Source organism: Salminus brasiliensis, chromosome 8 (assembly GCF_030463535.1).
Source record: "Salminus brasiliensis chromosome 8, fSalBra1.hap2, whole genome shotgun sequence".
NCBI classification, from domain to species: domain Eukaryota; kingdom Metazoa; phylum Chordata; class Actinopteri; order Characiformes; family Bryconidae; genus Salminus; species Salminus brasiliensis.
This window is the reverse complement of record NC_132885.1, coordinates 18,316,447-18,334,742: the sequence shown is the minus strand read 5'-3', so window position 1 is coordinate 18,334,742 and position 18,296 is coordinate 18,316,447. Positions and strand designations below refer to the sequence as shown.

General features: G+C 40.2%; 4 protein-coding genes across 4 annotated transcripts; 2 read left to right on the top strand and 2 right to left on the bottom strand.

Annotated features, from left to right (window-relative positions):
- Positions 1-225: 225 nt before the first annotated feature.
- LOC140561292 (uncharacterized) lies at positions 226-6,734 on the bottom strand. Its single transcript, XM_072686392.1, has 10 exons — positions 5,500-6,734; positions 5,274-5,388; positions 4,594-4,790; positions 4,186-4,336; positions 3,642-3,715; positions 3,319-3,516; positions 2,975-3,112; positions 2,261-2,350; positions 2,010-2,153; positions 226-1,858 (listed from the first exon to the last, which is right to left on the bottom strand). Exons 1-10 carry the CDS (start codon positions 5,731-5,733, stop codon positions 1,730-1,732), a joined length of 1,470 nt encoding a protein of 489 aa, XP_072542493.1. The 5' UTR covers positions 5,734-6,734; the 3' UTR covers positions 226-1,729.
- A 994-nt stretch (positions 6,735-7,728) lies between these two features.
- LOC140561063 (glutamine amidotransferase-like class 1 domain-containing protein 3, mitochondrial) lies at positions 7,729-10,438 on the top strand. Its single transcript, XM_072685933.1, has 4 exons — positions 7,729-7,980; positions 8,600-8,771; positions 9,252-9,450; positions 9,871-10,438. Exons 1-4 carry the CDS (start codon positions 7,873-7,875, stop codon positions 10,064-10,066), a joined length of 675 nt encoding a protein of 224 aa, XP_072542034.1. The 5' UTR covers positions 7,729-7,872; the 3' UTR covers positions 10,067-10,438.
- Positions 10,147-16,422, bottom strand: acod1 (aconitate decarboxylase 1). The gene is made up of 6 exons (XM_072685931.1): positions 16,350-16,422; positions 15,075-15,211; positions 12,926-13,087; positions 12,740-12,829; positions 12,245-12,444; positions 10,147-12,115 (listed from the first exon to the last, which is right to left on the bottom strand). The coding sequence occupies exons 2-6, from the start codon at positions 15,111-15,113 to the stop codon at positions 11,146-11,148; spliced, it is 1,461 nt and encodes a 486-aa protein (XP_072542032.1). The 5' UTR covers positions 15,114-15,211; positions 16,350-16,422; the 3' UTR covers positions 10,147-11,145.
- Positions 15,350-17,752, top strand: kctd12.1 (potassium channel tetramerisation domain containing 12.1). The gene has a single exon (XM_072685932.1). It carries the CDS (start codon positions 15,607-15,609, stop codon positions 16,468-16,470), a length of 864 nt encoding a protein of 287 aa, XP_072542033.1. The 5' UTR covers positions 15,350-15,606; the 3' UTR covers positions 16,471-17,752.
- Positions 17,753-18,296: the final 544 nt, after the last annotated feature.

Genomic DNA, 18,296 nt, shown 5'->3' with positions numbered 1-18,296 from the left:
TGTACATGTCAAATGTCTGTATGTCCAATTCTTGATATTAATATTTAATGTCAGTGAATAATGTGTTGAAAATAAACATGCTATGATCTTTTTTCCCAAAGTAGTTGTTGTACACAGTAGAGTATTTACAGCCCTGCATGGCAGGGAGTTTAATTAGTTTAAAACTTAAGTAGCATACATTCTTTATGAAAAGCCCGAAACACTAATTACTGTGACTAAACAATCATAAATTGACACATTTAATGTTTAGGCAAATGAATTCAGGGTTTCATTTTCATTTTTAATTAGCTCACAGTGGGTTTTGAGGGAAAAATACAAACATTAAACATGCTAAACAGAATGCACTTAGCCCATAGCAAACAAATACAGTAATTCAGTGAGTTTACACCAACATAATAAAATGCTATCTTTCAATTCCAGTTCAACAGTGACACCAGATGTACAAGACAGGAACTGCAACCAGTTCAGTCTCAAAAATGGGTACATATATTATTCTCTCAAACTCTGAAATGGTGCCAAAACATGTCAACATTTGGGGTATAAGGAAAAGACATGTTACATTCGCACAGCAACATCTAAATGGAGAGCAGGCAGAAACTTCTTTTGGACAGATATTCTTTATTGTTAAATCTTGCATATTCATCACATTTAATATTGCTCAAGAACTAGAGAAATCAGGTTCATGCAATAGAAAGTGCAGTATTAGGAATCATGCATTTATTGCATTTATATAATTCCTGATAGGGACAGAGGTCAGTCTGTTAATGTTTCAAAAGCTTTTCAATATATGGCCATATATATCTCCTCATATATAATATCTCCTAAATTCTATGTAGGACTATTTACGTTTTGTAATTTTTTTTATTATGAGATATGCAGGAATTGTTTGGGTTGTGGGGGGTAGGACTTAATGTCATGCAGGAGTGAAAAGGCATTGGCTGACAGAAATAGTCAGTATAGTATCTTAGTATAGTCTAGCCTTGCATACAACATGCAAAACAGCTCCCAGTACATGAACTTTATGAATCCCTGACGTTCGTCAGTGTTTATGAAATGCAGTAATATGGTATTATATAAGCCTTGACATTGGCACTGTAATTGAAAAACAAGTTATGGGATTCTGCCACCTGTGAGGGCACTGCAACTCATATATATAGCCAACCATGATGACTCAGTGCGAAGATGTGCAAGTGTGTATCTACACCCCATTAGCCAACGTACTTTTACCCATTGGTAGAATTGGCGTAGCGTGACAATATGCTCATTTGTTTTCACAGCAATAGTAAATCATGTGTTACTTTGAAATCAACAAGGTTACACTGAAGATAAATTAAGCTGCAATATCTTACAATACATAAATAGAAATTAATTCACAGTCAAACAGCATTGAGACTGCTTTAACACAGTTAAAGACAAACTATCAAATAAGTGCAAATCGCAGCATCATTACTTGGAAAACTACTGGTAGAAAAACCTTTTAAAAATCTTGGCTATGGCTACAACTTTAACTTGCCCTTTGGGATGTGTAGGAACTTTTGCTAGCAATGTATATGCATAGTTATCTTCCTGGAGAGAAGGTCAGTCTCTGGTGTTTAGTTTTTCCTCTAGAGTTGACATGAAAGCTGGCTGCAGTCTTAGCAAAGAATATCTCTGTTCTGATGTGGAAATATAAAATTTACACTGACCACAGACTATAAGCAGCCCAGCTCAAAACCCTAAAGCGACTTGTTCACTCTGTGCTGTTGGTGGTCCAGTCATAAGGCATGTAGCTCACTTTAACATTCCCTGCAGACAGAAGGGTTTTCAGACTCAACTTCTTCTGTGATGGCCCCATGTGGTCCGCAACCCAGTTGAGAAGCTAAAAGGGGGGACATCACTTATACAATGAGTGCATCTACAGGTCGGGATCAAAAAGATTTATAAAATGTAATGTCAGACGGTGTGACAGAAAAGAACTCAATGGGAAAACACTGACCCTCAAATTGGATCATGCTTTTAAAACAGGCTACCTTTTCATCAGTGCCGCCGAAGTCCACCTTGTACCATTTAAAGAGCTGGCTGAGTTTCACCTCTCCTTTAACTGAATCCACCATGCAGCCATCATCATTCTCCAGAAAAGCCTCAGCAGCAATGCGAAGCTGACTATCAATGCCCTGTTAAGAAACATCCATCTTACTTGGTACAGTTTCTTCGTAAAGAAAAAAAAAATAAATTTGGGTTCTATTTGCTTTAGGAACTCAGAAGTAAGTGTGTTGTTCACCTGTGGGGTGTAGGTTTTAATTGGAGGGCAGCCCTTCGCACCACAATTCAGTGCAAAATGAATCAGAGGCTCTGCATCAGGAAGCGCAACCTAATGGGGTGGGAGGCAAAATTAGCAGTGAACCATCCATTGGCTATCAAAAAAGAAACAGGCCTTAAAAGGGAGATTATTTATCATCATTTAACCTTTTATTGGAAATCCTTCAGAAAACTGGTCACCCCCTGTCAGTAAACTCGCTCCATTTAGAGCTTAAAGTAGCAAATCATACAGCTTCTTTTCACCTCTCTAAAATTATGCCACTTTCCACTTTAATCTACAGACAGGTTATTCAGAATGGTAAGACATGGTAATTAGAACAAGTTGAGCCTTAAGAGAACCCACATTTTTAAGAGTATAAATACTCTAAATAGATAGATGGTTCTTCCCTATGCTGGGATATCTTAAGCAAACAATATAGCTTATTAAGGGACATTTTAACATCAACAGTTAATTTCACATACAACCCACTGAGGACAATACGACAAAGGCTAATTTGAAGGCACATAACTAAACAAAGTGGCATTACAAACTGAATATAAATCCTGCAGACAGACCGCCTAAAGGTTTGGGCTTTAATTACTACAGACTATCACTACAAGGATATTTGCTCTAGTATGAAAACTCTATGTTAATGGGACTCTTCCAGAAGCACTGTGAAACAGATATACAATTCACCTGAAGTCGAGGGTCATTCTTTGAGAAGGGTTTAAGAAGTTGTGCTACTCCTTTCCTGTTACCCCGCAAAACTCCATTTTCTATATCCTCCAGTGTAAACACTTCACCTCCAATCAGGTAGCTCACATAGTTGAAAAACTGCAACATAAGAAACTTTTTGTATTATTATTATTTCCAATTAAGTATTTCTTGGCCTCAGGAAAGAACATCCAGGAACTGCAAATGAGTTTCCAAGAAGAAGCTTCAAAAAGTACAACATCATTTAAATAACTGAAACCTTTAAGCAAGGATAAAAGGTTGTTAATTTCCTACTTTTAAAGCCGCAGATGCTGGCCTCAACTTACCCGGTACCTCTGCCATATGTTTTTGGGGAAGCCAAGGCGCAAGTTCCCATGGATAACCAGGGCATTGTAGACATTGATGAAGAAGGCAAGCTTTTCCTCACGGCTCAGAGAAAGAAGCTCCACATGCTGCAGCTGCACAGCTAGCTCACAATAGCGTTCAAAACAGGGGCTCTGAGACATGGACTTGTAGTCCACTGTCTTCAGGAAAAAAGGCAGCAACAGAACATCCATTACATCCAGATGATCATATGCCACAAAGCATCAAGCCAATCCATTTTAACGAAGTAATACAATATGACAGAAGGGGTTGGGTAAGACAGTACCTTGCCATCAGCGGAGAGGTAATCAGAGTACAGTTTTAGGATCAGATTCCTCAGGGCTTCAGAGAGTTCAGAAGCTGTGTGGGCCAACAGCATTGTTGAGCATTGTTCATCAACACTTAAAATAAATGTACTAAATACAAATATGATTTTTTTGTTCTGTATAACTCAGGTTAACATCACTGCCTATAAACACAGTTACGTGAAATATTAAAAAGGTGTTCACAGTTTACATCTGTATTACTGTATTACCTCATACTAGAACACATTTCTTTACTAGCACGGAGAGGAAAATATAAAAAGTTTGCAACCTGGGAAGAAATAAAACAATGAACCCCGATAGTTCAAGTCCAAACACATGCTGATTCTAAAACCATGCAGGTCTAAAGAAGCATACACAGTAAAATGTAGTAAAGAAGATTTCAAAGCCATGAAATGTAGGAAAGCTCTACATTGAGGACAGAACTAAGAAGGAACAGCACTATGCCTATGACAGACATACCAGTTTTTACCTTCTGCACTTTTAACTATTACTGATTTTACATACCCTTCGTTGGGCTGCATACTGCCATTTCTCCAGAGTTGAGTGCTGCATGGGGATCAAACTCCAGCAACCTAAATGAGGTGTTACTTTTGTCAAAGTGCCTTTTGCCTGTCATAGCTGCAATTTGCTTCTTGGCCATTACGATTTGTACAATCTAAACAGTTTTTTTTCCTTGTCTACAAAGTATGACTGGAATTAATACAGTCTAAGGCCAACACCAAAACAAATCAAACATGGAAGTCCTTACAGAGCAAAAGCATTTGAATGGGCATAGCTAAATTGTATTTGAAGGTAAATATTATGTTGGGCAATCAACAGTTGAAAGTGCACCCTATACTGTCATGGTCAAAACAACCAACTAGTCTTCGCACTAATATAGAGGCCACGTATGCTGGTTAAGAGATTGGTTGCTTTTATATTCCCTGTCTCTTGTAGGGGGAGTTGAGATAACTTACCCAAACCCTCTTCACTGCACAGCCAATCCACCAGCTTTGTCCCTGTAAAGCTGTTCCTGTGTACCCTCAACCACCTCCTGCGGCTGCCAATCAGCCCGCTCCTCTTCGAGTCCTCTACAGTGTCCGCAAAAACATTCCTTTCACACTTAAACTCTGTTAGAGAAGTAGACAAATGTGAAGTTGATCTGATCTCTATTGCCACAAAAAAACATCCCTGATTAGCAGAAGCAAGGCACACCAAAGGATCCAAGGCCAATCTATACAACATATATGCGCTGACAGTTTTGCAGATGAAAAAAGTGTAACATGGGGAAAAAATGACAATTTCTCACACTAAGCTGGTTGGATTGTTCCCTCCATAGGTTTTAGCAGTTACCCTACACTTGGTATCACTCTAACAATGACCACAGAGAGTGTTCTTGGAGGAACAGCTTGTGATAGGTAATAGGAGGAGACATGCATCCTAAAGACATTCCAGAGACAGTTCTTGCCCATTTCTATTTGGCTGGTAGAAACATTGCATTTCCTCATTCAGGCTTGAAATATAAGAAACAAAGCCAAATACACAAGGAAAGGGATATTAGGTTGCACTTTGAAGATAACAGGCAACAGGCAGTTTGTGCATGAAATATTTACCTCCTCCATCCCCCTCATCAGACGTGACACTGTTTCCTGCAGTTAATGGTGGAGCACGCAGTGGCACGGGCTCTTTCTTTACCATACACACCAGCCTTTCAAGTGCCTCTGGAGCCTAGGAGGAATGGGTACAAAAGACTATGCCTTAGTATTGAAGCATTCCCAATTTCTAAAGAGAAATACAATTGTGCATTAAGAGTTAAGCCTTATAGCAATTCTCACCCACCAAGTTCTTTAGCTGCTCATTTCTTCCCACATGGACGTCGTTAAAGAATATCTGAGGCACAGTGCTGCTACCAGTCAACTTCTTCAACTGAGCCCTGAGACCTGCATCATGACTCACATCCACATCACACACAGGCAGACCCAAAGCCCCCAAAGTAGCCTTGGCCTGTAAGCAGTGTGGGCAACCTGGCACGGAGTACACAGTCACTCTTCCCGGTATACAACTCGTAGCCATCAAAATCCCTACAAAAGTGAGTTTAGAGTTTAATAACAAACAGATTTACTAAGATGTCTCAGCAATCACCCACCAGACTGAAGGGGTTTCAGCCAGGTCTATCTGGTCTACACTAGTTCATTAGAAATGAAACATCCCTCTTAATGAAATGTTTAGGTAGAGGCTGGTGGGCCAGGTAAGGTAAATAAGAGTGGCATGTCTCAACCAAGCAAAACATTGGACAGAAATCGTATAAATGATTAATATTAGGAGATATCAATGCAATATATTAAGTGGATTTCTGAATTTATTTAGCTAGCTAGTGTAATTAGGTTCATCATTATCAATGGTCAATAAACAGAGTGAGTACTCAAGTTGGGCAGCTCTGTCCAACCGGGCAGCTGTTCCTGTTTGCTAGCTAGCTAGAGCTAGTTTTTTTACATTTTTTTATTTAGCTATATTAGCTAGTGCTAATATTTCTAATTTGTTTTTAACAGCTTAAAACCTATAAACATTCACAGTACATTGGAAAATTCATTCCAGGGTACCCTTCAGTAAACAAACAGGCTGGTGAAAGAAGCTGGCTGTATGAAAGTCTCACCGCGTCTCTTACCTGATATACTGTGAAAATGCGGTGATGCTGAATGCTAACGATAACGCTTAACACTAGCTAACTACACCACCATTAGTCAACATTACCTACCCGTCAATCCAAAAGCTGGCTTGAATGTATTCCCCCCATCCCAACTTAGCTAGCTAACGTTTCGCTGTCTGTATAACGCTTAGCGTAGCCAGCTAGCGCTAGGTAGCTAGCCAACGTTATGCGTGCTGCTGTGCAGTGACCGCAGTAACGGCACGCGACAGTAAAGTAGCTATCTAGCACTAGGTAGATGAACTGGCCAAGCATACAACGTTAAATCTCGCTCTGCATCTGCAACGAATTTTTTTTAGAAACGAAAACATTTTTTTAATGCATTTTGTTCTCCCTCTGTTGTTTGACCTGCATTGATCACAGTTGAGGGGTTGTCCCATTTCATATCCGCTCAGTCCTCTTGCGCCCTCGTTCACTTGCTCTTGACACTCACTAGGGTACTTTAAAGAGACCATAGGTGCGTCCCAAACCATGTACTAAACATTATGTGAAAAACAACACACCGCCTTAAGAAATGTGTTAATTAGTATAGTCACATTTACCTTTTTTTCTTAATTTAGTTTAGTTTTATTGTTGTTTTTATTCATGTTTTGTTATTTATTCATGTTATTGTTATTATCCGGTATCGATCCAGGAGGATGCGTTTCCCCTTTTGAGTCTTGGTTCCTCTCAAGGTTTCTTCCTCTCGACCCGAGGGAGTTCTTGCTTGCCACTGTTGCCACCAGCTTGCCCAAAAGAGGTTCGGACCCAAATCTGTGTAAAGTTGCTTTGTGACAACATTCGTTGTGAAAAGCGCTATATAGCTAAATACATCTAAACATAAATAAATACATACAAGAAACTGTAGCTATCTGGCTTATCAGGTCCACACAGGTGCGAAATGTTAAGGCACAGCCTCAGTAACCATTTGGCCCTGCAGTGGAAAAGAGGCTAGGAGGCGAGAGGCTGTGTCCAAATTCAGTGGCTGCATTGTTTGAAGGACGCTGCCTACTAGCGAAACATTTAAAAAGAAAAAAAAAAGAAAAAACACATATCAAAAATAAATTAGAAGTACAGAAGTAGATGTTCATTAAACTACTGTTCTGTAAATATTTTACTACCTTTTTCAGGTGTACAGATTTGGTCTGACGAGTGTAGGGGTAGATAACATAGGTAGACAGTCTACGTACAGCAATTCATATAAAACTATGAACAATACGTTTAGAAAAATATGTAGAATATTTATATATGATTGTATACATTAAAATGGGGACTACTTCCCCATTTTGTCCCAGGACCTGGCAACTCAGGATGGGGTACAGATCTGCTGTCAGTCGATACTGCACATTCACCACCGCAACAACTGGGGGTGCTCGTGAGGTGAATTCTGTCTCGGAAGACAGAGCTCTTCCTCTGGTTCTCCGTGTTTGTTATTTATATAACTGCCACCTCTTTGCCTTGTGGCCATTGCAGGCGGTTTATTGAAGGTGTGTAAAAACGTTTTTGGGAAAATAAAATCACTTCTCCAAATGGGGAAGCGTGTGGCCGTGGTCCTGGCGGGGTGTGGCGTGTTTGACGGCAGTGAAATCCACGAGGCTTCAGCAGTGCTGGTGCATTTAAGCCGCCATGGAGCAAGTGTAAGTTTCCCATTCAGTGCATACAGCAATAAAACTGCAGCAAGCAGTAAAATCGTGTGATAAACGATTAAAGGAATATACCTGAGTTTTCCTAGGTTAAGTGAAGTACCTCCATCCGTCTGTCTGGCATATTAGATGCTGAACACAGGAACACAGAGAGTGGGGAAGTTAACATGCTACATAGCTACATAAAAGTGCAAAGCTTCATTTGTTGCCGATATATTCATATCTAATTACCTATTGTTGATTTCAAAGTGATAGCTTAATGAAATGTTATGGTTAATACGCTGATTTTAATTGTATATTGTGATTGTGTGATTTGTGTTGTACATAAGGTTTGTCCACATTCTGCCATTCATGATTCTTTCTGTGTAAGATTTGTCTAACTCTCTTATTTAGAATGACTCGCATTTGAATCATACCTGTATTACACAGGTAGATGAATGTAGTGAGTCTTACCCAAGGACTGTAATTATGTAGTGTGGTGTGCCTGTCCAGCTGGGGAATTCCACTCCAGTCTGCAACAGGGAGGGCGATGTTGTCACCCATTACAGAAAACACATCTAGACCACGTAGAGAAAATAAACCGAATACTCCGCCATTCTCCACTTTTCCACAGGTCAAAATTTTTGCACCCGACATTGACCAGATGCATGTTGTAGATCACCTGAAAGGTGCCCCAACAGAGGAAAAACGCAATGTCCTGGTGGAAAGTGCTCGACTTGCACGGGGCGATATCCAAGATCTGGCCCAGCTCGATGTGAAGGAGTTAGATGCCATTATCTTTCCGGGTAAGAACACTTCTTATTAATTAAGGTTTGGTCTTTTCCACTTTAGTAGAAAAGTGTCATGTGAGTCAATCCAGCAGAGGTGGGGCTCGGCTTCTATGCAAAAATGCCAAAGTAAAAATACAACAAAACACTTTTTTTTTGTAGACACCAATTAAGAAATAATGTGTCTCAGTAGATCTGCAGTAGAACTTCTGTATGTAATGAAATTTGTTAGAATCTGCTATTTTAGATGCACTATTTTAGATGATGTCAGGTCAGTTGTATGACCAGTCACAAAGCAGTGCAGGTGCTGTCAGCCTTGAAACATAGTGAGTTTAAAACACATAAAATATTAATTCAGTGTTGACTTACAACATATGTGACAGATATTAAAGTAAATACAACAAGTAACTACTCAGATCAGCTGTGCCATGCAGCATTTTGTTTTCAGAAACTAAATTGTGGAACCTTGTGGATTTTTTTTTTTACTTAATAAAACAGGTGGCTTTGGAGCTGCTAAGAACCTGTGCAGCTGGGCTGTGCAAGGCAAAGACTGTGCTGTTAATGATCAGGTTAAGACAGTGCTGCAGGCCTTCCATGGTGGGAAGAAACCCATTGGCTTGTGCTGCATCTCCCCAGTGCTTGCAGCTAAGGTATTCCCTGGCTGTGAAGTAACTGTTGGCCATGACAAGGATGAAAGGTACATTCACAATTCCTAGGAGTACATTAGCTAACAGATTCCAGACATGAACACAAAGATGAAGAGCTGTATTGTTTTTATTTAATCTTGCAATAATGCCTCACACTGTGTCTGTTTAGAAACAGTTGAGTGTAATAAGTGAGTTAAAAGCAGAAATGTCAAATTGCTGTTAGTGTAAAATGCAACATAACTATTATTTTCATCCACCTTAGCTTTCTTCCAAAACTAGTTTTTGTTTACTAGAATAATTCTGATTTGAGATGCATGTGTACATGGAAAAAGGTTATGAACTCTAGTCTGACAAGGCTCTGCAGAGGAAACATCATATAATTAGGATGGTGAAAAACATACTGAAACTTTATTGCTTGTTTGTTTGTTTTTTTTTTTTATTTAATTTTTTTATTACTATTATCATTTCAGGTTTCCAGATGTCCCAGAAACCGCTGAAGCCATCACTCAGTTGGGCTGCAAGCACATCTGCAAGAATGTTAATGAAACCCATGTGGATGAGAAAAACAAGATTGTCACCACCTGTGCCTTCATGTGCAAGGCACCTCTCCATGAGATATTTGACGGAATTGGTGCAATGGTTCAAGATGTTCTTAAACTTGCCTGAATGCACTGTAGCATCAGAATCTCCCACAAGTACAAAAAAAAATATTTTAAAAAAAGTTACAAAGGGTGACAGTCTTGTCTTCTTAGAATGCTACAGTGCCTTTGCCATTGGCAAACCAGAGTTTGTCAAATAAATGCCATGTGACCCAACGAACTGAAACACTTCTGTGTAGACAGTGGTCGCTCATCATTTCCTTTTTCTGTCAACGCCTAGCCACACAGTAAATTAGTGTCACTGGACTTTCCTTCTCTTCCAGTTTCAAAGTTTAAAAAACTTGCCACAGAACAGTGTTATGACACAGCATACTGATGAAATGCTGTGTATTTGGAACAGATCTTCTAGTATTTACTACAATAAAAATCTATCACCTTTTTTAGTTTGGTCTTAAATTAAATAATTGATTGATTGGTTGGGTCATCTCATTGATTATTTTAACTAGTTTTCATATCTTGATCATAAGTTGGAAGCCTTCACATCTTTAATTGGTTTTATGAAAAGAGCAATATACAATTATTTTTACAATTGATAATAAAGTTGGTGTTAATCTTACAAACATTGTACAAACATAAAACATACAGCAGCAACCAATATGCATTACAGTAGCCATACTGTTCAATACATTTTTACGAAGCACTAATGAATAATTAGCATGTATTATTAATTTGGTGAACAGAATTTATGTACATAATTAAGCAATAATACATGAGAGGGAGTGCTATAATGTGGGATGTCTGCCAAAGATTGGTACACCTGTGCCAGTATCTCACGTTATAGCACAAACCTGGAGTGTATTACTGTGATTATACCACAGTTCCATTATTGCCGTTTATTGTTAGATTTTAATATAAAGAGGAGAGAAAAATGATTTGTTTATCAACAGAGATAAAAAATAGACCCATACTGTCAGTCAACCCACTGCTAAAACTTTTTCAGACTGCCCTTCAGTCATAATAGTCAAGGAACGGTTTATAATTTACCAATAACCAGGGTTACAAGCAACGGTCAACACATTAGGTGACGTTACAGGTTGTATTAACCCCTTAGTCACAAGAATTAACTTTAAGAACATTTAATAACACTCATGCCGAGGCTGAATAATAGGACTGCTCTCTCTGTCTTACATGCTTATGAAATTGCATGTATGACCCAAGCACAGAACAGTCAGGGATTGTCTCTAGGTTCTGGATGATTTGGACAATCCCATCTGCAGCATCTGAAGTCAGCACGGTCGATGCATTACTCTTGAACTTCCTCTCCAAATGCTCCTGACTAAGAGGCTTCCTCCAATGACCATAAAAGGTGTTGCAACGAGACGTGTGGGTTTCTCCTCGGCCCATCTCCACCATGACTTCACAGTACATCTTATCAAAGCTGGCCTGATTGTCTTCTGGGTTTTCCAGATGTACTTTGTGGAGCAATTCTCTCAGAGCTTTTCTGCCCATCAGTTTAGTGCTGAAAGATTCTACAGTAACCTCGCCATCAAGCAGTGCACTGCAGCAGTTGAACTGGAAAGAGTGTCTAGCCTGGTGCTCTGTGACTGGAATAGGACGGTCTATGTATCTGGATGAAGGGACTCTCAGTGTGATCCTCTTGATTTGACTGAGATCTAAATTTGGGTCTTCAGACAGAATTTTTGTTCTTACCTTTACTGCTGCATCAGCTACCCAGTGCATGCCAAGATGGGCAGGGAAGCGTTTAAATGCAATATCTTGATCCTCCAACACCCACCTGTAGTCGGCATTTGGAGTGACCTCGGCCAAATGGCGTGGAATATAGTCTTGGTAGAAGATTCCAAAGCCTGACTCCAAGTCTAGAATTTGCTTGTTGCCTTCTATACCAAGCTGTGCCAGCTGAGATGCTTCCAGGCCTCTCCTAGCAGCATTACCCAAGTGGAGTGGCTTTGTTTCAGTAGCAGCATTTGCCATAGGAGCACCTGCAGATGAACAAGCAATAGCCAAGGCTGCCATACTCTGAGCAGGAGACAGGCCTAGGAGCTTTGCTGTGGCTGCTGCACTGCCCATAACTCCAACAACTGAAGGTGGATGAAATCTGAGAACAAAACACAGAAACAGTTGAGCATGGTTTTCTGAGTAGAGGGGTTATTTAGTCAAAGATAAAAAGAATAATCTTACCAACCACTGAATATCTAAAACCAATAATACTAATAATAGGATGTACCTTTTGGGGATGTTATGAGCCTGTTTTGAAAACCTCAGAAGTCTTCCCTGAACTTCAAGTCCCACATTAAAGGCCAGGAGCAGGTCCAAGCCTGAAGGTTTTGAAGGTAGAGACTCAGCTAGAGCCAAAAGGGCAGGCAACACAGCTCCAGAGGGGTGAGTGGCAGGGTGCCAGGTGTCATCAAAATCCATAGAGTGCACCTGAGAGCACAATTATGATCATGTTATATCATAGAACTGTTAGTATTCATAAGACTATGATTTTGAGTAACTGGGCCCTGTGCATTTGTCTAACTTAGCCAACCAAAACATCCAATAAACAACACAAAAACAACTAATAAAATGTAGATAATGAAATGTGCTACAAAAGCTATTAAAGTCAATAAAAATAATATTCAGTAACCATGACATGGGTATCTAGTGACTTCTTCATTAAGAGATATCAGTACAACTATTAGAATATCTTTAGAATTTTTAGGCATTTTTAGTAACCTACCGCAACTCCATTGGCAAATGCTGCATAATAAGGTGGAAGAAATAACCCTGGTCTTCCCCACACACTGCTGTTGTCCTTTGCTTGGAACATCTAATAGGAGAAATAAAATAACACACACATGTACTTTCTAAAGCAGGTTGAAAGCTGTTAATACTGCTGAAAGGGCAGTACTTTTTGCAATGTTACCTTGCTGTGCTGAAGGACCACGCTGAACACTGGGCTGCTGGTTCCAAGTAACCCGACCCCCAGTGTGTCCAGCATCATTCTCTTGCTTCTCCTGATAACTCCATCTGTCAGATGAGTTGCGTTCCAAGACGATATAGCTGCACCGAAGCTCTCAGAAACACTCTGTTAAACAACCAAAACTGTTAATTAACACGTAAAACAATGAACACTCATCCATCACTGCTTCCTTACAGTTTTTCTTTTGCATTATAATAAGACTGATTGGGCTGTTACTATTTAAACACTGCAAAACAAACATGTCAAAGTACAAAAAATACCTTTCGTAGCATTGCTCAAAAGGCTGCGCTATTACTGCGAGGTCTGAAAACTATGCTGTCTTTATATATAGAGCTGCTTCCACCAAGTTTCCAAAGTGAACAAACCACAAGAAAAACAGCTCACTCATCAGAGAAGTACATGATTTCACAACTCCTAGGAGCTGTGATTCCTTATGTCATTTGACGTGTAACTAAATTGACAAAAATTAATATAAAATAAGTCATATATCACATCTGACTGCTTGTTGTTTGATATGTGGTATTACTAGGTAAATAAAAAAACTATTTATAAAGACTTATTGTGTTACATTTAGATTAGTTTTACTTATGATTTTTTTTTATTTAGTTGTTTATCACATTTTTGTGATTAGTCAAATTCAGCAGACAGAAAAAGACTGAAACTTGAACTCTCCCTTTTGCCACAAAGTGGATTTGTGCATTTGAGAAACTGACCATAATACAATAGCATTGACTAAATAATCAGACTAAAACTGAAATAGTGTTAAAAATGGTTCAGCTGTTTAAACAATAACCAGCATTTGAACTCAAACAATACTTTAATAATACTAATAACCATAATTTGATTTATTTGATTTAAAGTACCTATTTCAGTTGAATAAACCCAGTTCAATTGCTTTCTAACACATTTGTATAGGTTGAACGGACAAAGAAAAAACAATGGAAAATTTTAAAAAGTGGACTAGCAAAGGTCTGTGTGTGAGTTATTTTTTAAGAAGAACCATTTTAGTTAAGTATGTTTTTTTTTAAGAAGGTCTGGGGTCAAACATCATCACATGCTACATTTTGCAATATACAATATTCTCAGTTCGCTGTCTGGGACATGTGAAAGTGGGGTCTGGAATTTTGACAGAAGCTGGTATCATAAGAAAATGAAACAGGAAATATGGGTGTGAGTCGAGATCTAGATTAGTACAACAATGCAATGCTTCTGCTATTTTCAGTGTGTTCTCATGAAAAATAATGAACTGGCAGGTTATGAAAGACAGAGTGAAAATGAAAGTTCACAGCTTCATTAATGTGAATAATGTGAAAGATAAACACAACAAAGCCCAAATTTACTTGCAGTGTCTTTAAAAACCTGCCTTACTCAAAAGCAGGACAAAACATACTTTTTAAATCCTTGATTTCAGAAGAAACAATGGATGAGCAGGTGTCCCAATACTTTTGCCCATATAATGTAACTTAAAATGTTAAATTAATTGAACGTCCAGTTATAAGTCTTTAAGTGTTACCTACTTTTCTTAGTGTTTCAGTATTAAATATATTTCGATGCATGCTTTCAAAGGATACAACTGTAAAAGTGTTTAGCCCACCATCAAAGTGAGCTAGAGATGCCTTGGAGAGGCATCCACAACTTCAGCCCGAGAGCCCGAAATGCTTGGTGGTGTTGTGTGATAAAAAAAACTAAGATACAGAAGTGTGAAATGTGAATTAGGAGACCTTTTGTTTCAGCTAAGGAATTTAAATGGGAAGACATTAAAGAAAATAATATCTGTGTTTACAGTTGACTTATTAATTTAATGACTTATAAAGTAATTTAATGTTAGCAATGTAAACTTGAATATCACCTAATATATTTGGAAAATGTATGTATAGTGTTTAAATATATTTTTTAATACTGGCCTAAAAATGTTTGTGATGTGGCTACTGGTAATGTTATAGAAGACCTGCATGAAATGCATTACATTTAACCCCCACTATTTAATACACAGTGGTGACACAGTGGCTGTGAAGTCAGTGGGAGAAATATTAAGTCTGCTTTCATTTCGTTATTGGACACATTGGGTGGTGAAAAAGAAGTGAAGTCTGACCTTTAGTGGCAGGAAAAAGAGAAACCAAACCGAGATCATCTTCGCTGGCAGCAGCAGGTGGCGCTCTAGCCCTGCAGCTCGTTCCCTCGTGCCCTTTTGCGCACTCTCTGGAGAAGGTGCACACACTGCTCCAGGAGCTGTATTAGAAACACACACGAAACGACTCAAGAAACTGTTCAGAAACACACACACTGCTGTTAAACACTGTACTGATTCACGGTGTGTTGGTGGTGTGTGTGGTCCTGTGTGCTTCACTGCTGTTCCCGCAGTGATGTGAGGAGGGGAGCCTTCCTAAAGCCGTAAGGTGACACTGAACACTAAGCCACCTGAGGGTCCTCAACGGGTCAGTAAAGTGTTAACGGCTATCTCCCATCACTGCCCATCAGCAGGCTGCATTCTCCTCCCCTTCACTCTGCGCACTCTATTTAAACACCCCCTCTCCCCGTCTTCACTGTGTTGATGAGGGGGAAAGAAAAAAGCCCCTCGCAGCTCACGCTACCATCGAGCTGTCTGCATACTGGGAGAAGCAGAGATGGCTTTGGCAGACCCGGACCGCGGCGTGTCCAACGGCGCGGACTCTCCAGCCCCGTTTTCTGAGATCATTGAGCTGAACGTGGGCGGTCAGGTGTACGTGACCAGGCACAGAACTTTAGTGGCCGTGCCGGACTCTCTGCTCTGGTGCATGTTCAGCAAGAAGGCGCCGCGGGAGCTGGCGCGAGACAGCAAGGGGCGCTTCTTTTTGGACCGGGACGGCTTTCTGTTCCGCTACATCTTAGACTACCTGCGGGACCTGAACCTCGTCCTGCCCGACTACTTCCCGGAGAAGAGCAGGCTGCAGCGCGAGGCGGACTTCTTCCAGCTGCGCGAGCTCTCCAAGCGCCTCAGTCCCAGAGTGAGCAAGGAGAACTCCATCAGCGAGGACCTGTGCCACAGCGACTGGGACGAGGCGTCCGCACAGGGCACGCCGGGCAACAACGGCCCGGGGGGCGCGCTGCTCGCGCCCTCAACGTCTCCGTCTCCCTCTCAGGAGAGCAAAAAATCCGGCTACATCACGGTGGGCTACCGGGGCTCCTACACTATCGGGCGAGACATTCAAACCGACGCCAAGTTCAGGCGCGTGGCGAGAATCACCGTGTGCGGCAAAACGTCTCTGGCCAAAGAGGTGTTCGGGGAGACCCTCAACGAGAGCAGAGACCCCGACAGGCCTCCCGAGAGGTACACGTCCCGCTACTACCTCAAGTACAACTTCCTCGAGCAGGCGTTCGACAAACTGACCGAGTTCGGCTTCCGCATGGTCGCGTGCAGCTCCACCGGCACGTGCGCGTATTCCAGCAACGAGCCCAGCGAGGACAAGGTCTGGACCAGTTACACAGAGTACGTGTTCTGTCGAGACTGAGACGTTTCCACCCCTCGCAGGGAGCTGGACACTCCTGTAAATACTGTAGGGGGTCACGGACAGCAGGTTAGCCCCCTTACATCTGCCCAGATGTTTGACAGCTTCACCTAAAAGACACTTTCAGCAATTCTTTAAAGTGTCTCAATAGTTCATAATCCAAGATGAAAAATCATTCAGAATGGCTTGGTATTAAATGGTGAGGTGAAGAGAAAGCCAGGGCTCAAAATCTCTATGAAGTGGTGGTCACTGGGACCAGCACTAACAATCTCTGAAAAGCTTATATAGCTTATGCTAATAAGGGAAACATTGTAGTCATTTTTTTTCAACATACATTTTAGACAAAAACGTTCTCTTAAAACTGTCTCAAAACAGTGTCTCAGAAGTGTATTTATATTCTGACACAGTAAGCTTCTCTAGAACATCACCTCTCATATCACACCACTCGGAATGACATTGTTTACACATCTATTTGTTTGTTTGTTTGTTTATGCAGACATTTTGAAACCGAAAAATGTTCAAGTTCCCTACTTTAAGTGAAAAACTGTGTAAAGCTGTGAAAGCATTTGGCCATCATACACACATTACTTCAAGACATTAGTTTTGTTCTGTCTTTAGCATTTCAGAAGGTACTGGCTCATTTGCCGAGGAGGAGCTGTAGCTGTAGTGGCAGACTTCGTTTGGCCTACAGCGAGTCTTCAGGGCACATTTTGAGCCAGTGTGTGACTTCGTTTTTATAATGACAGTGTGACCAGACCTGCACACTACATTATGCATGTGCTGTCATACCAGTAAAGGACTAGAGTATTCCACAGGATGGGACAAAGCCAAAATAAATACCTAAGACTTGAATGATGAATGTTCATATTTGTACATGGAAAGCAGAAAGCAGAAATAGCAAACGCATCTCTTGGGGAAATGATATATTGGTCTGAACACAGCTTGTGAGAAGATGATTTACAGCATCCGGGAAAAACATGCTGAAAGCCCTGTATGCTTTTGACCTCTCTGCTCTGTCTGATGTTAATCAGATTGGTAGTTCTGTCTCTGTTAACTTGCATGCTCTCTTCCACCAAGAGGCAGTTTGACCTTATTTATTTATTTCTCCTTATTTATGTCTCTTATTTAATTATGCCTAGAACTGTTTGGCTTCTTACCTAAGGGTTTAACTCACAGTGAACTGTCATTTTGATTTCCATGTACAACCATTAAATCTTATTCTCTAGCTTATATAGGCTTAGGTTTTTAAACTGTTGTATGTGTTGTGTGTTTGGGTAAAGTAAATAAAAGAACCATTGCCAGTCACGAAAACCTTGTGTTACGTCTGTCTGATTCTATTTCTATCAAATCCATCTAATTTATCAGTGTTCTTTAAACAGTCTTTATGGATACTGAGGTGTATACAAACTCTAAACCACTCTTGAATGACAAGCACCTGCTTTATAAGATCAATGTATTTATAAAAGTTTTTTTTTCTGTTTAAATTATATTTTGTAAGAGTTAGAATGAGGAAAGCTACCAAAAATGGAGAGGGAAATTGAAGCGTTTAGTAAATAATAGCGCTGAGCTTCCAGACAGAGATTTCCACCCACTCAGTGATGGAATACTGCCGTTTAGAATAAATACGGTAACTGGGTCAGTGATACAATTGGTACCTTCAAAGAATCAGAATTCAGTCTCAACGGGTAGAAACCTTCAATTTTTTTTGTAAAACAAATTTAGTCTGTGATGTTCAGATGCAAATACTGCAGCTGTACTCGGATGATGATGATATCATTATCATTTCAAGTGTAAATAACAAAAGGTTCCAGCTGCAGAGATAAAGGGGG

Coding starts and splice junctions, on each gene's coding strand:
- LOC140561292 (XM_072686392.1), bottom strand. CDS start 5,733: ATGGCTACGAGTTGTATACCGGGAAGAGTGACTGTGTACTCCGTGCCA. Junction 5,389..5,499: donor ATGAGCAGCTAAAGAACTTG/GTGGGTGAGAAT, acceptor CATTCCTCCTAG/GCTCCAGAGGCACTTGAAAG. Junction 2,154..2,260: donor TTAAAACCTACACCCCACAG/GTGAACAACACA, acceptor GTTTCTTAACAG/GGCATTGATAGTCAGCTTCG.
- LOC140561063 (XM_072685933.1), top strand. CDS start 7,873: ATGGGGAAGCGTGTGGCCGTGGTCCTGGCGGGGTGTGGCGTGTTTGAC. Junction 7,981..8,599: donor TAAGCCGCCATGGAGCAAGT/GTAAGTTTCCCA, acceptor ACTTTTCCACAG/GTCAAAATTTTTGCACCCGA. Junction 8,772..9,251: donor AGATGCCATTATCTTTCCGG/GTAAGAACACTT, acceptor TTAATAAAACAG/GTGGCTTTGGAGCTGCTAAG.
- acod1 (XM_072685931.1), bottom strand. CDS start 15,113: ATGATCTCGGTTTGGTTTCTCTTTTTCCTGCCACTAAAG. Junction 12,830..12,925: donor TGGTCCTTCAGCACAGCAAG/GTAACATTGCAA, acceptor TTCTCCTATTAG/ATGTTCCAAGCAAAGGACAA. Junction 12,116..12,244: donor GCTCATAACATCCCCAAAAG/GTACATCCTATT, acceptor TTTTGTTCTCAG/ATTTCATCCACCTTCAGTTG.
- kctd12.1 (XM_072685932.1), top strand. CDS start 15,607: ATGGCTTTGGCAGACCCGGACCGCGGCGTGTCCAACGGCGCGGACTCT.